Below are 15,038 nucleotides of genomic sequence, written 5' to 3' on the forward strand. Positions count from 1 at the left end.
TCCCTCTCCATCTCAGCCCCTACCCAGCTATGAAACGTGGGTGGTGAGGTTCTCAGAAGAATATATCAGGGAGCCTTCCGGCTGGGAGGGAGGAAACGGCCTATTCCCTAGTGGGACTTCCTCTCTCACAGTGTGCGTGTTGGGGGCGCGGGGGGGGGTGTGGAGGTTAGGGGTGGAGGGACAAGGAAATAACATTGTCTGAGCGATTGTGCCAGGCTACGTCACATTATCAGCAGCTCATTTAAATCATTTTCCAGATAAAGCTTGGAGAGGTTCGTTGACTTGCCCAAGGCCACACAGCTTGTGAACCTCAGAGCCGGTAAGGACGCCTGGAGGGTCTTGCCCCTGACTCTCGCCCTTGACTCCTGGAAGCGTCGCCGGACCTGGTGGAAGGCTGTCGGCCCTCACCTCGGGGCTGTCCGGAGGGGGCTCCCAGCAGGGGGCGCCCCGAGCCCCGTCCCGGGGCGGCCGGGAGCGCCTCCAGCCGGCGCCTGGGACCGGGCAGGCCGCTCCGCCCCCTCGGCTCCTCAGCGGCTCCGCGGGCGGGCGGCCGGAGAGCAGAGACGAGCGCCGCGCACCCGGTCGCGCCTGCCGTGCTCGCCGTGCCCGCCCAGCGCAGCCTCCCGCCGTGAGTAGCGCCCGTGTGCGGGCTCGACGGGCGGGACGGGGCGCGCGGGGCTGAGGCTGGCGGGGACAGATTGGTCCCGGGATCTGTCTCGGGTTCCCCAAGCCCGCCGCCCCGTTCCCTGACGCCACCCCCCCGGGTATGGCCGGCCTTGCCCTTGGGCGCTGTGGCCGGCCCTGGACCTGCCCGCTGCGCCCCAGAGGGCCGCGCTCCGAAGCCTGGCACTTTGACCCGAGGGACCGGGTGGGGGCAGCGGGCAGAGGCCTGGCACCCAGGCGAGAGATAGAGACAGACTTTCATCAACGTAGGGCGCCTTAATGGAGAGAGCACTATAGATTCGCGGGAGGAGAGGGGCCAGTCTTCTCAGCAACGGCCACCTCGCACACCTCCTCTCCCCATTTGCACAAGGACTCGTTTCAAGAAGGCTGCTCCGTACATAGTCAGCTTGCTTGTGGCAGAATGAAGCTGTGGTCCCCATCGTCAGGGGCCCAGACCGAGGCCAGAGCTACGGTGGGCATGGGGGTAGTCAGTGGGTCTGGGGTAGAAGGGCAAAGGAAGGAAGGCATTGTCAGTTGTTGACCCTGATTCTGGACCAGGCATTGTGGATGCCTCATGGCATGTGTGGGTCTGGCTAGCCCTCACTGTGACTTTGCCATGCGGAAATTAGTATTCTCACTTTGGGAAGGAGGAAAGAGGTGAACACTGAGGCCATGAAGGTAGTGGTGCCTTAGGGGTACACCCTGGAAGAGAGGAAGTTATAGCTGGTTGCCTCAGAAGCAGGTGGGAAGAAGGTCCCTGGGGGCATGTGGAGAGAACACAGCCCCTGACACCTTGTTCTCGAGAATCCAGCCGAGGGCAGCTGGGGGCTGCTGCTATGGTTTCTGACTCTGATTCCCAGCTGCATCCATGTAAGGTATTTCTGGGAGAGTCCTGGTGACTAAGGGGAGCTGGCACCTTGGCCTCTTCACAAATACTTTCAGGGTCCTGTTCTTCCCCAAACCACCCATCTCCTAAGATGTGTTTTTAACACCTAAAGTGGCCCCACTGATAATTCAGCTGCTTTGGGAGAGGCTTGGGCAGAGGGTGCAGGGGTGTGGATGAGGGTGGGTGGGTGCTGGTCTGGAGCAAGTTTCCAGCTGGCAGGAATGAGACCTGAACTGTCCTGACCACCTCCCTCAGGTTTGCCTCCTTATTAGATATGAGAGTGAACAAGCAGGCTGCACATGGACTGGACCTTCACTAGAAAAAATGGGGTTTTCTCTTGTCAATTTAGGCAAATGGCTGATGTCTGAGCCCAAGTTTCTTTATCAGGGGTTGAAGTTCGTCAAAGCCTTGAATGCCTGGAGGGGGTCTGTGATGCTGGAGTCCCTTTCCTTTATTTTTCAGATTTTTAAAAAATGTTTTATTTATTTTTGAGACAGAGAGAGACAGAGCATGAGCAGGGGAGGGGCAGAGAGAGAATGAGACACAGAATCGGAAGCAGGCTCCAGGCTCTGAGCCGTCAGCACAGAGCCCGATGCAGAGCTCGAACTCACGAACTGTGAGATCATGACCTGAGCCGAGACCTCAACCGACTGAGCCACCCAGGCGCCCCTAGGGTCGCCTTTCCTTCTGTGGATGACCTCCTCAGAGCCTGGGTGATGATTCCTAGTGTGGGGAGAGGTAGAAGAGGACCATCATGCCTGCTCCCTTGCAGTATATTGGGTGAGGTGGTGTGATGGTCTCTGAATGTTCAGCAGCATGAGCAGGGTTGAGGGTGCTGTCATCGACGCCCAGGGCAGAACAGCTGGAGTGGACTAGCTGTGTGACTCAATAAGTCCCTTCCCCTGTCTGGTCCTTAGTTTCCTTCTTTTGTAAAACAAGTGGGTTAGGCCAGACACCAGTGGTCTTCAACCACCCCACCCCCCCACCCCCGACCGTCATGAATTCTTACACAGAGCCCTAACTTACAATATAAAGTAGAACTGCTGTGCCTCCCCTTCCTCATGCCGGTGGCTCCTGAGGCAGAGTTTAAAAATCCCCTAAATGATCTTTGAGGTCCCTTTTTGTGAGGTTCTAGGAAATCTATGTTAACCCTCAGAAGTGTTGCTTATTATTAGGGTTGGGGGCAGGAGTATGAATTCTAGCGATTCCATTAAGAGAAATGTGGGCATTAAGATGGGCTTCATCCTTGAAATGTCTAGAGCTGATGGCCTGTGCCTCTGACCAAAAGCTGTAGCTGTGTCCCTCCCCTCTGCCGTGTGCTTTCATCTTTTCAGGGCCCGAAAGTTTCCTGTGCCCTGGGGCCTTTTTTTTTTTTTTTTTAAATTTTTTTTTTTCAACGTTTATTTATTTTTGGGACAGAGAGAGACAGAGTATGAACGGGGGAGGGGCAGAGAGAGAGGGAGACACAGAATTGGAAGCAGGCTCCAGGCTCTGAGCCATCAGCCCAGAGCCTGACGCGGGGCTCGAACTCACAGACCGCGAGATCATGACCTGGCTGAAGTCGGACGCTTAACCGACTGCGCCACCCAGGCGCCCCACCCTGGGGCCTTTTCTGGGTCCTAACTGGTGATTATAATTCCACCTCAGAGTTTCTCCCCTTTAGTTCATGTTCCTACATTGAGAAAATTGATAAAACACAAATTCATCTTGGGGAGAGATATCAGGAAGAGGCTTTAAGTTGTTATTGGTTATTTTAACTTGAAGCATCTGAGCAGTGGCTTTGAGAATGGAGCCTGGGCCACTACATTTAAATCAACCAACATTTATGGAGCACCTGATGTCTACCAGCTGCTACAAGGGGACAGAGGTGAGAATGTCACCACCACTGCCCTCATGGGGCTCCAAGACAGTAGGCAGGAGGGAAGGAATTCACATTTGTTGGAACCATCTAGACACTACTTAAAACATTTTACATATGATATCTCATTTTGTCCGAAAGTAGATATTAGTCTCATATTTTATTATGTAAAATTTTGATTGTATACAAAGTAAGTGTACATACCACATAGCCATGTAACCACTGCCCAGATCAAGAAACAGCATTGCCTGTACCCTGAAACCCCCCTTGAGTCCTAGACATCACCTCCCACCCAGGGGTAACCACTATTCTGACTTTTAGCACCACAGGTGAGTTTTGCCTAAGTGGAATCACACAGTATGTAATCTTTTCTGTCTGGCTTCTTTCATTCAACATTATTAGGCTTGTGAGTTTCATCTATGTTGTTGCAGGTAGCCGTAGTTTATTTATTCTCATTGTTGTGTAATAATTCTATTGCATGAGTATAACTCTATTTACGTATCTATTCTATTGATGGCCATTTGGTTGTTTCCAATTTTTAGTTATTACTAATAATGCTGCCATGAACATTCTGACATGGGCCATTTTGGAAGGCATCTACATGCATTTCCCTTACGGATGTCCATAGAAACTGCCCAACAGATTTCCAAAGTGGTTGTCCCAGAGTGTGCTTCTCCTGGCAGTGTTGGAGAGTTCTGATTTCTCCACATAGTCACCAACAGTAGGCATTGTCCAGATTCATTTTCCATGTAAGTAATTTGAAGCTTAGAAAAGTTGTCCTGTGCTCAATGTGTGCAGAGGTTGTAGAGCTGGGGTTCAAACCCGGGTGTGACTATGGAATCTATGAATTCTCCTTCTGGGTTAGACATAGACAGTTATGAGCCAAAACACGATAGCTCTAACCCTAAAATGTATAATGAGACCTCTCTGGGAACTGAAAGGGAGAAGGGGGTTTTAATTTGTTTTGATGAGTAAAAGGGTCATGGAGCCTCAGAGTTGGTAGCATTTGAGCTAGGTCTTGTGGGAAGAGAGCTGTTTTCCTAGGGAGGCTCTCCAGGTGGGCCTTCCATGGAAAGGGGCCAGGTTGCGCTGAGGCATGGCAAGGGTGGAAGTTTTGGGGGAATGGGAAAGGTCTACTTTAGCTATACTATAGGTATGTGGGGGGAGGGAGATAAGGCCAAAAAGGTTAGTTGGAGCCAAACTGGTGGTCCTAGTTTGTCCTTAGGGGGCTCCTTGCCCCCGAGCCCCTGGCTGCCCCTAGAGCCCAAGGCAGGGGCTCATGATTTTGTTGGGGAGCTGGGATTGCTTCGAACCCCTCTTAGCTCCTGATAGCAAATGGAGCTGACCTATCACCAAATGGAGGATCTTAGCTGTTCCAGGGGCTGCTCTCAGTGTATCTGTCAACAGAACTTCTTGGAGTTTTCTGCTTTTCTTTAGTTGTGTGAACTGAGTAACCCCACCCCTCAGGACTGTGTGAAGTAGGTGATATGGATGTTATCAGCCCCTTTTACAGATGAGGGGACTGAGGCCCAAAGATGGTGCCAACCTGTGTGGGTTACACAGCTAATACACACCCAGGCTAGTCTACAACTGGGGCCCCTGGGAGCCTGCCCTTTTTTGTATTCCATGCTTGCTGGGCTCAGGCCAAGCACAAGGTGAAGACCGAAGAGGGAGGAGGATGCCCGATGGACCATGTGCACTGACAGGGCAGGAGGTCGGCAGGTGACCAGGAGAGTCAGGCTGGGGAGCCAGGCCAGCTCTGCCTGGGGGTCTTCAGGGATGTGTGCTCCATGGAAGGGAGGGAGGCAGGCTGCATCTCAGTAATAGAGCTGTGGTTTGCAGGGGGCAGCATTGGAGGAAAGAGGGTGAAATGTATACATTTTCCGAGAGTTGGAACAGCTCCAGCCATTTGGCACTGATGAGACTCACCCTTATGTAATGGTGCCTCCACCCAGCTTGGTGAAAACAGTCTTTTGGGGCTCATGGGGCCCTGGGCGTGGTTGATATCTGATTGGCAGGCAGAAGAAAAGCTGCCAACTCTAGCCAAAATGAGCTCTGAGAGGCCTTTGCTAATGACTCTCGAAAGACACATCCACAGGCAGCTGGGTTTATCTTTGTCATTTGCAGGCTGTGTCCTGGGCCCTGCCCTTGGGGTGCTGTCCAGGATGGCATATGGAACTCCAAGAATGGGTGGGGCTTCTTGGGGCAGGGGGATCCCAGGGTAGGATGCATACAGTCTCTTCTGGTGTAGTGGTGAACACTCCCCATGGCTCTGAGTTGTCTTCTGGCTCTTACTGAGGTGATCTGGGCGGGCAGTTGGCTCCATTTTATACATGAGGAATCTGAGGCTCCTCTGACAAGAGATGAGGTCACAGAGCTAGTTGTGGGAAGAATTGGAACTAGAACCTCTAGCTCCTGACTCCTGGTGCCTATTGTGATTTGTCACACCACTCCCGTCCATCTTTCCCTTGGGGTGATGAGTGAGAGAGTTTATAAATCAGTTCAGACTCGCAGTTGGGTGGCACAGCCCCTGAGGGAACTGAGGTGATGATAATCCCTTACCTTTTACAGCATTTTATAGTTTACAAAATAATTTCATGATTTGCATTAAATAGTATTAACCCATCTCACAGATGAGGAAACTGAGTCTCTGACAGTTTACATGACTTACCCAGGCAATTGGGACTTGAATCCAGAACTTCTGACTCAAAGATGAGGGCTCGCTCTCCTGTCGTATGGTTGCTTCTTTTCTCAGTAGACCTGGATTTCATGAGTACAAATTGCCGAAGCTGGCCATGGTGTTGTTTCTCTGAACTTGTTCAGAGAAGACCTGAAGAAGTGAGGAGGGCTCTTTTTCTATCTCCTTAACAAATTTGAATTGGTATACATCAAATAAGAACCGTATAGGGGCACCTGGGTGGCTCAGTCCATTAAGCGTCCGACTTCGGCTCAGGTCACGATCTCATGGTTCATGAGCTGGAGCCCTATGTCAGACTCTGTGCCAACAGCTCAGAGCCTGGAGCCTGCTTCTCCCTCTTGCCCCTCCCTCACTTGTGCTCTCTCTCTCAAAAATAAATAAATATTAAAAAAAAAAAAGAACCGTATATCGTCAGTCATTGGTGAGAAAAGGCTTGCGTGAGCAGGGCAATTCTTAAGGAACCAGTGCTGTGGATTATTGTTAAATTATTAGCTCCTTGCAAGCTGATTACTTTTAGGCCCAGGTTCTGAGGCTTCCACCAGTGTTCATGGCTGTCCTGACCTCCCGTTTCCTCCCATTTCAGGGCTGTATGCTCCAGGCCTCAATGAAGAGCCCAAACATGGAGACATTCAAGCAGCAGAAGGTGGAGGACTTTTATGACATCGGAGAGGAGCTGGGGAGGTAAGATGCTGGGAGAGGTGGAGGGGGTGCCTCTCCTGGTACACTTGTCACTTGATCTTGTAGGCACAGGCTTGTCACAGGACTCGTGGGAAACTTTAAAAACAATCCTGAGGCATTCACCTTCATGTGCAGCTCTGCAAACAGTCATCTCTGTGGAAATAAATACTTGCTGGCATAAGGGACTAGAATTCTTGAGCTCTAGGTTTTCAGTATAGCCTGGCTGACAGTTATGGTGAGCTAAATGATTCTCGTTTCATTTGTTACTTTTCTCACAAAGCCATTCCCAGGTTCTGGACTGAGACCTCGTCTGTTGGTTTTCTTCTCTGAGTCCCACTTAGGATTCTCCATGGCTCTCAGGATTTTGTTTCATAAGCTCAGTGCCTGAATGGGAGGTGAAGTAATCCTCCTGAAAATGGATTCACGTTGAGTAACAGGGTACGCGAGCCTCGTCACGAAGGTTCCTAGGATCTGAGTTATTGGGTGCATTTTTAGGTTTGCTAAATCTAGAATGCAGCCAGGGATAAGTCCTGATATCTGAAAGTAGTTACTCTTCAGAAAGGAATGAAGATTTCCCAAGCTCTCTTCTTGCCTTCCATTTCCAGAATCTGCTAATATTTAAACAGTTTTTTAGTGATTACAGATCACCAGCCCTAGGGTTGGATTCTCACTGCAATGCAAGAGATGGGAATTCATTTCATTCTCATTTTGCAAGTGAGGAAACTGGCCCAAAGAGTTTAAGCAAGTTGCCTGAAATTGGTCAGCCAGCGAGTGACGTGGCCAAGGTCTGGCCAGTCTAGTTTGCACCCGCACACCTGTCATTCCCTTTCCAATGAGCATGGCACTTACACACTCACATATGCTTACCGGTACGCCAAGCCTCACCCCTTCACACACCCAGCAGAGTAAAAACTTGGGGGTTTAGGGCCTTTGCTGTATCCACGATGCAACACAGGAGGCCTTTCCCCTTTATAGAGCTCTTGGGTCAGGCCTAATTCTCTTACTTTCTTTTATGTTTAAAGACAAAATTGAAAGAGTTTCAAAGCCAGAGGAGCCTTACTCCAAAAGGAAGGTGCAGTTACTTCAAGTCCAGGGAGTGCTTGTCCTGACTGACTAGCTGGCTGGGTGGGGGAGCAAAGACTGCAGAGACCCTGGAGGGGAATGAGTCCTCAGCCTTCTGCCTGAGCTGGCTGCCACTGGCAATCCAGGGGTGAAGGGGTGGGAAGAAGACAGAGGGCCGGAGGCTGGAGGGTGGTCAGTTGGAGTCTGCCTCTGAATGGGAAGCCAGGTGCTTCTCTTGACCTTGGTGATACAAGGGAGAAAGTGGCAAGCTCAGCAGTAGACCCTGGCAGGCCTTGCCCGTGGCATTTGATTCGGTAGCCTCACCTTGGCCACATCCTATGGGGGGATCTGTGCCAAGTGCTCTGGGTACAGATATGAGCAAGACATGGACAGTTTCAGTCCTGGACGTTCAGCCTGGCCATAGGGGCAGCCGTGCACATGCCAAGGCCAGAGTTGGATGGGACCTTGTTGGGGCGGGGGCTCTGAGGAAAAAAGTAGAAACAGTTTCCTGGGGGAATTCATCTATTCTTCCTTCTTAGTCCCGTCTCTCCCCAGTTTGTACATCAGGGCTATTAGAACTGGAGGAGGCCTGGGGCACCTGGGTGGCTCAGTCGGTTAGGCGTCCTGACTTTGGCTCAGGTCATGATCTCACAGTTCATGGGTTCGAGCCCCGTATTGGGCTCTGTGCTGACAGCTTGGAGCCTGGAGTCTGCTTCAGATTCTGTGTCTCCCTCTCTCTCTGCCCCTCCCCCACTCACGCTCTGTCTCTCTCTCTCTCTCAAAAATAAATAAACATTAAAACATTTTTTATTAAGAACTGGAAGAGGCCTCTTCTCTGGTCCTTCACGTATAGCAGGGTGGAGGGGCTGTACCTCACAGCCTGGGAACCTTGGATGACTCCCCCTCATTTCAAAAGTGTTGACTGGACACAGGGTAGGTAAGAGGCTGAAAAGGCCTGAGGCCTTTGGAATGGCTTGAAATCCTAGGATTTGTGGTCTAGAGGCCAGATGAGCTAGAAGGCTTATAGAGATCCTTTCTTCCAGGCTCTTCATCTGAAAACTGAGGAAACTGAGACTCAGAGAGGGGAAGATCTTGCCAGGGGCCATAAACAGGCTGGAACTAGAGCTGCCAGGAGATGAGTGCTGAGATTCAGAAGGGACAGTCCTCTTTTTCTCTCCTCCCCTCCTTTTCTTTACTTATCATGCTTCTGATAAGTTCTGAGGTTCCTTGTGCCAGGCACTGTCCAAGGTAGTGGCAAACCAGCAGATGCATTCCTGTCGCTTTGCAGCTTATGATCCACTGGTGGACAAAGGCTATAAACCAGTGAACAGGGGAACCAAGAGCATAATTCATTATGGCATGTGTTAAGGGCTGTGCAAGGAGAGAACAGGATGCACTGAGACAGAATAGGGGACAGAGTTGAGACCAAGTGGTCAGGGAATGCTGCTCTGAGGAAGTGACTGTCCATTTGAGAACTGAGGGCTAAAGGTGCAGGCAAAGGCAACAACATGGACACAGGCCCAGAGCTGCTGAAACTTGAGCTGTAGGTGAGCAGTGCTAGATGAGGTTAGAGACATAGGTATTAGACACGTGGCCAGTGAGCTTTGTGTCAACACAGAGTGGTGGAAAGGTTTGGCACATATTGAGATTTGGGTCCCGTTCCTAGCTGTGCAACCTTAGGACAGCTTACTCAACCTCTCTGGGGCCTCTATTTTCTTACCCATAAGATAGAAATAATAACAGTACCTAGTTCATGGTCGTGGGAATCAAGTGAAATGCCAAGTCTATGGTACCCTCATGGAACCAGGCACAGGGTAAGTGCTCGATGAACAAGAGCTTCTGGCCTTTGAAGTATATTTGGGACACCAAGGCCCTGCCTCCCACCTCTGGAGCACCCCCAAGAGGGAGGTGTGGGACTCTGCAGGAAGAACAGAGTTGTTGGGTCATGCTTATTTTGGGGAGAGGTGCGTGTAAACCTGCTTCCTCTGCTGTCAGTGAGCACCCTAGGGTAAACTCAGGGATGTCTTACTGTTTTAGCTCCTCATTCAGTCCTTCCTGTGCAAAAATGAAAACAGCAACACCATTTTTCATTTTTACCCGTACTGATAGATGAAGCTCACACACCTAATGTTGGGTAAAGAAAGCCAGGTGCAAATGAGTCTGTACTGTATAATTCCATTTGGGTAAAGCTCAAAATGGGCAAAATGAATCAATGGTGCTGGAAGTCAGAATAGTGGTTATTCCAAAAGAACTAGTGCCTGGAAGGCGGCATGAGGGAGGTCCCATGGGGTGGGTATTGTTCTGTTTCTTGATCTGGGCACTTACTTCACAGATACATCCTTTATGAAAAGCCATACCTCTTTATGTGCATTTTTTTCTGTAGGCCTGTTATATCTTAACTAAAACCGTGCATTAACAAACAAGGAATCTTTCACTCTGTTCCTTGGCCTAGTCTGGTCCCTAAAGCTCATGTTTTTGATTCATTTGGATGTCTTTATGTCCTTATCCTACAAGTAAGAGAGCATCTGGGAGTAGAGCTGCTAAATCCACCTTTGGATTGGGACAGTGTGCCCTGGCTGGAGGGTCCTCAGCTGCTTGACCATGTGATTCTTAACTGATTTCATGCTGAGTGCAGATGCTTAGCTGTGCCATTTTGGTACCAGCCTGCTGGGGATGCTGGAGATTGTCTGCTGCTTCTGAGAGTGGCTGGAGAAATGCTGCAACCTACAGATTCTGGCTTCTCCCAGCCTTGGTAGCCAGGGTAGGGTAGAGCAGGGGAATATTAGAGCAGGACTTATAAAGAAAAAACCCATCCAATTCCTCCTTTTTAGACAAGGCTAGGTCCAGAGAGGGGAAGTGACTTGTCCGAGGTCACTCGGGGAACTAGTCATAGACCAGGATGGGGACCGGTGGTCTGCCTACTCTTAGTCTGGGGCTCTGGCTACCACACCATAAGGACTCACAACGTACACACTCATTTTTGCTCTCATTTGAATGCTTCTCAGGGAGTGGAGGAGAATATATAGTAGGGTGGTCTTTTCTGTTTGACCTTGAGAGTAGAGCAACAGTGTCCGAGTCAGGAGGTTGAGCATTGGGGAAGGAGTGATGTTCCCCAGGGGGAGGGCACTGATAGATACTCCCTCCCCCTGGGGAGTATGCCCAAGAGTACAAGGTATTTTAGTGAAAGCAGCATGTAATGATCAGTGCTTTCTTCTTTCTTGTGCTTATATTACTTTCCTTTACTTAGATTATTACATTGACATAAAATCATAAAATGTTATGCTGAACTGGATTTCAACAAGAAGTTAGTCCAAATCTCCATTTTATAGATAAGGAAAGTGAGGCCGAGCTCACCGAGGAGGTGAGCTGATTTGTCCAAGGTCCTAGAGTAAGCAATATGGAAGGTGGAACTTAAAGAAGCTTTTATATTATTTTATTTTTAAAAATATTTTTAATTAATTTATTTATGTATTTAACACAAGGCAGGAGGGACAAAGGGAGAGAGAATCTCAAGCAGCCTCCATGCCCCTGTCGAGGGGCTTAATCTCACCACTATGAGATCATGACCTTAGCCAAAATCAAGAGTCGGATGCCTAACCAACTGAGCCACCTAGGCACCCCAGAAGCTTTTAAACTGCACTGTGCTAATTTAAACAAACATACAGGGGTGCCTGGGTGGCTCAGTTGGTTCAGTGTCCGACTTTGGCTCAGGTCATGATCTCATAGTTTGTGAGCTCAAGCCCCATGTCGGGCTCTACACCAAGAGCATGGAGCCTGGAGCCTGCTTTAAATTCTTTGTCTCACTCTTTCTCTGTCCCTGCTTGTGCTCTCTCTCCAAACAAACAAACAAACAAACAAACAAATGTTTATCGATATGTACATTCAATTTTCATCCATAGCCCCAGCTCTGTCAAGGAGCCTACCTCACCATTACCCCACACATGCCCTCACCCCACCCCCCTCTTCCCTGGTGAAGACAACAGCCATAAGCCTTGCTACTACTTACAGGAGGCTCATGTATGAAAGGCTGAAAGGTACCCTGCCAGGCATGTAACCTTCAGAATCCACTTTTGTAGGGACAGGAGCCTTGGGCCAGGGAAGGAGCCACTGTTCTGGACCTCACCCTTCCTAAACAGAGCTGAGGAATTTGCTGCGACATCCATATTGACAGGGCTGCCTGCCAGACCTGAGTCACCCGATGGGGTTCTCAGTGGTTCAGATCACACATGTAGCTTAGCCAGGGCAGCCTCTTTTGGGGGAGAAACAAAACCTACAGGAATGTGTAGAGCTCAGATTTACTCAGGCTGGTTTCTATAGCCCAGTCTAGCCACAAAGCACTATAGGAAACAACAATAATAAGTGTTTGGATTTACCTGTTGCAGTCTTTGGGGAAGGGTTTCCAAGGTGAACTTTGAAGCAAAGAGGCTTTTGGTATTTCTTTTTAAATTAGAAACTTCTTTTTTTTTATTATAGAAGTTATGCATGGCAAATGTCATAAAGTTCTGAAGAGTTCAAGTAAAAGGTCAACTCCCTCTACCCTCCTTCCTTGTCTCGTGCCCACAGCTAGACTTTGATGATAATTTTCTTCTGTTGCCTTTTAGAACTTTTCTAAGCAAAGCAAGTGTGTACAGGGGCCCAGATGGGATCATATGACCATAACTACAACTTGCTTTATTCACTTAATGAAATACATTGACTATCTCTAAAAATCTTTTAATTTATTTTTTAATTTTAGAGAGAGAGAGCACAAGTGGAAGAAAGGGACAGAGAGAGAGAGAGAGAGAGAGAGAGAGAGAGAGAGAAAGAGAATCCCGAATCCCAAGCAAGCACCATGCTCAGTGCAGAGCCCGATGCAGGGGGCTTGATCCACGATTCTGGGATCATGACCTAAGCCAACAGCAAGAGTCAGAGGCTTAACTGACTGAGACACCCAGGTGCCCCTGAATATCTTTCACAGCAGTATATAGAGATCTTGGAGACTTATTTTGGATGAAAGTTTTTTTTTTTTTAATAAAAAACTAGAGAAGATAAGCCAATAAGAAATTAGTAGCCTTAACTCAGCCAACTATTTTTATTTCTGACTTCTACCTTCTCATTTTTCCAGAGCTGTTTCTCACACCCACACATCCCCTTCTCTTTTGTGTCTGCTTGAGGCACATAAGCTCAGAGTTAACATTCTCCCAAGTGCTGAGCTCCTGGGGCAGGGTGGGGAGGCCGGGGGGGAACAGGGCAGCGCTCATGGCCCCGGGATTGCCCAGGGATGAGATGAGGCCTATCTCACATTTGTTTGTTTGGGGCCATCAGCTCTTTTGAAGGTAGATTTTCTTATTTTGTTTATTTGTTTGTGTTTGTTTAAGTTTTTATTTTAATTCCAGTTAGTTAACATACAGTGTAATATTAGTTTCAGGTGTATATAGTGATTCAACACTTCCATACAACACCCGCTGCTCATCACAACAAGTGCACTCCTTAATCCCCGTCATCTAGTTCACCCAGCCCCCACCCTGTCCCCTAGGTTCTTACTTTGAGTGTCACTATAGCACTGAGACAGAGGCCGAAGGTCCCAACAACTTCGGTGACTTCTCCTTGTTCTTGCTGTTCCCTTGCTCTTGGATAAGTTAAATTTTTCCTTCAAGGTCTAGGTCAAATGCTCTCTCCCTAGCAAAGCCTGACTCACCCCATCCTACTCCACCCTGTTCTGTAGACGTAATTACTGCTTATTCTGGACCCACATCCCTGTTAAGTGCTCAGGTCATCATACCTCATGTTACCTGAAAGAGTTCACTGGTCATCTTCCCACTGAAGATTCCTCCAGGCGGGGCGCCCCTCTATAGTGTCCAGAGCACTTGATAAGTGCTCGGCTCCCACAGATACCCATCAGGAGACTGCAGTGCTATCTGGAACCTACTCAGAGTTAAATCTGAGGCAGAAAATCTCAGCCAAGTCCCCAGCACCCATAGACCTTGGCATCCATGAACGTTCAGAATTTTGCAAACACAAAGTGGGAAACAAAATGCAAAAATGACTTCCATTTCCTGGACACACGTTATTATATTTAATCCTTATAACGTCCTGAGAAGAGTTATTACTCCTATTTTATAGATGAAGAAACTCAGTCTCCAAAATGCTAGGTAACTGGCTCAGGAAATACAGATCTACCTCATCAAGGAGAAGCCAGCTGGGAAATTCCACTCGGTGCAACACAACAAATCTTAGAGAAAGTCAGAAATAAAAGCCAGAAACTTTTCTGGACAGAGTCCTGTCACCTACTCTGGGCTGGGATTTTTGTGCCTCTCTGATAGCATACGTGTTTATATTTCCTGTTGCTGGGAAGGTGAAAGTGGCTGACATATGTTAAGAATCTTCTGCACTCACATCAGTGTCTGTGCCGAGTGCTTCCCATCCTTCTAGGACAATATGAGCTGGGTCACATTCCCACTCCCCAGATGAGGAAACAGGCTCAGGGAAGTTTTACATGGACTCTTTTTGTCACTCATGCCAAAAGGCTTCTCTGCCACTAACACCAGGCTTATCTTCTTCAGGCCCAGGAAGCTCTCAGCTTGGTGTTAGTGGCAGGGAAGGCTTTTGGGCCATAGTTGTCTCCTAGGCGAGCTAGTGGTTTCTGAAAGATGAGTGGGGTGTGTGGATGCATACGTACACATCTGTACTTTAGGTCATTGTCATAGTCTGATGCCTCTTTCTAGGCACCCACTGTGTGATGGGCACCATTTAGGGCTCAGGCCTTGCCCCAGAAGAACTCAGGCTCAGCTGGGGCACAAGGATACTCTCCTCAAAAGCTAGTGAAATGAGATAGAACAGTCCATGAGCTAATAGGGGGACCCCTAAAACATGTGCCAGTTGTTCAGAGGAGGAAACCATCACCCTGGCAGTAGGACAGCTCCTCACAGTCTAATCCGGGAGATGGCAGATGACCACCCCAAGGTAAGGGCTCTGCCAGAGACTGAGGGGCAGCAGGCCTGGGCTTGGGCAAGAGAGCACATGGTGGTGGTCGAAGGGATGGGGCTGCCAGGAGGACGAGTGACCGCAGAGGGCCCTGGATGACAAGAGGCCACGGATGAAGGAGGGAGGTGCTTTCATCACTCATTGTTAGGAAAACAAAGCACAAAGCCACTCAAACAAAGTGGCTGCATTGCCCACGCTTCCGTCAGAAGCTGGCACACAGGGCGAATCGC

The 15,038-nt window shown here is 49.1% G+C and overlaps 1 protein-coding gene across 3 annotated transcripts in view; it reads left to right on the forward strand.

The window, feature by feature from the left end:
• Positions 1-208: 208 nt before the first annotated feature.
• The window catches only part of DAPK2 (death associated protein kinase 2), a 118,358-nt gene continuing 103,528 nt past the window's right edge, over positions 209-15,038 (forward strand). For 2 of the 3 annotated variants that reach the window (XM_043555204.1, XM_043555202.1), the window contains exons 1-2: positions 500-628; positions 6,689-6,786. In XM_043555204.1, coding sequence (XP_043411139.1) covers positions 6,695-6,786 — 92 coding nt within the window. In that variant the 5' untranslated portion in view covers positions 500-628; positions 6,689-6,694. Of the gene's footprint in view, positions 320-499; positions 629-6,688; positions 6,787-15,038 lie in introns of those variants that run through there. The other variant, XM_043555203.1, reaches the window with a different exon arrangement.

Source organism: Prionailurus bengalensis, chromosome B3, assembly GCF_016509475.1.
Source record: "Prionailurus bengalensis isolate Pbe53 chromosome B3, Fcat_Pben_1.1_paternal_pri, whole genome shotgun sequence".
Classification (NCBI taxonomy): Eukaryota; Metazoa; Chordata; class Mammalia; order Carnivora; family Felidae; genus Prionailurus; species Prionailurus bengalensis.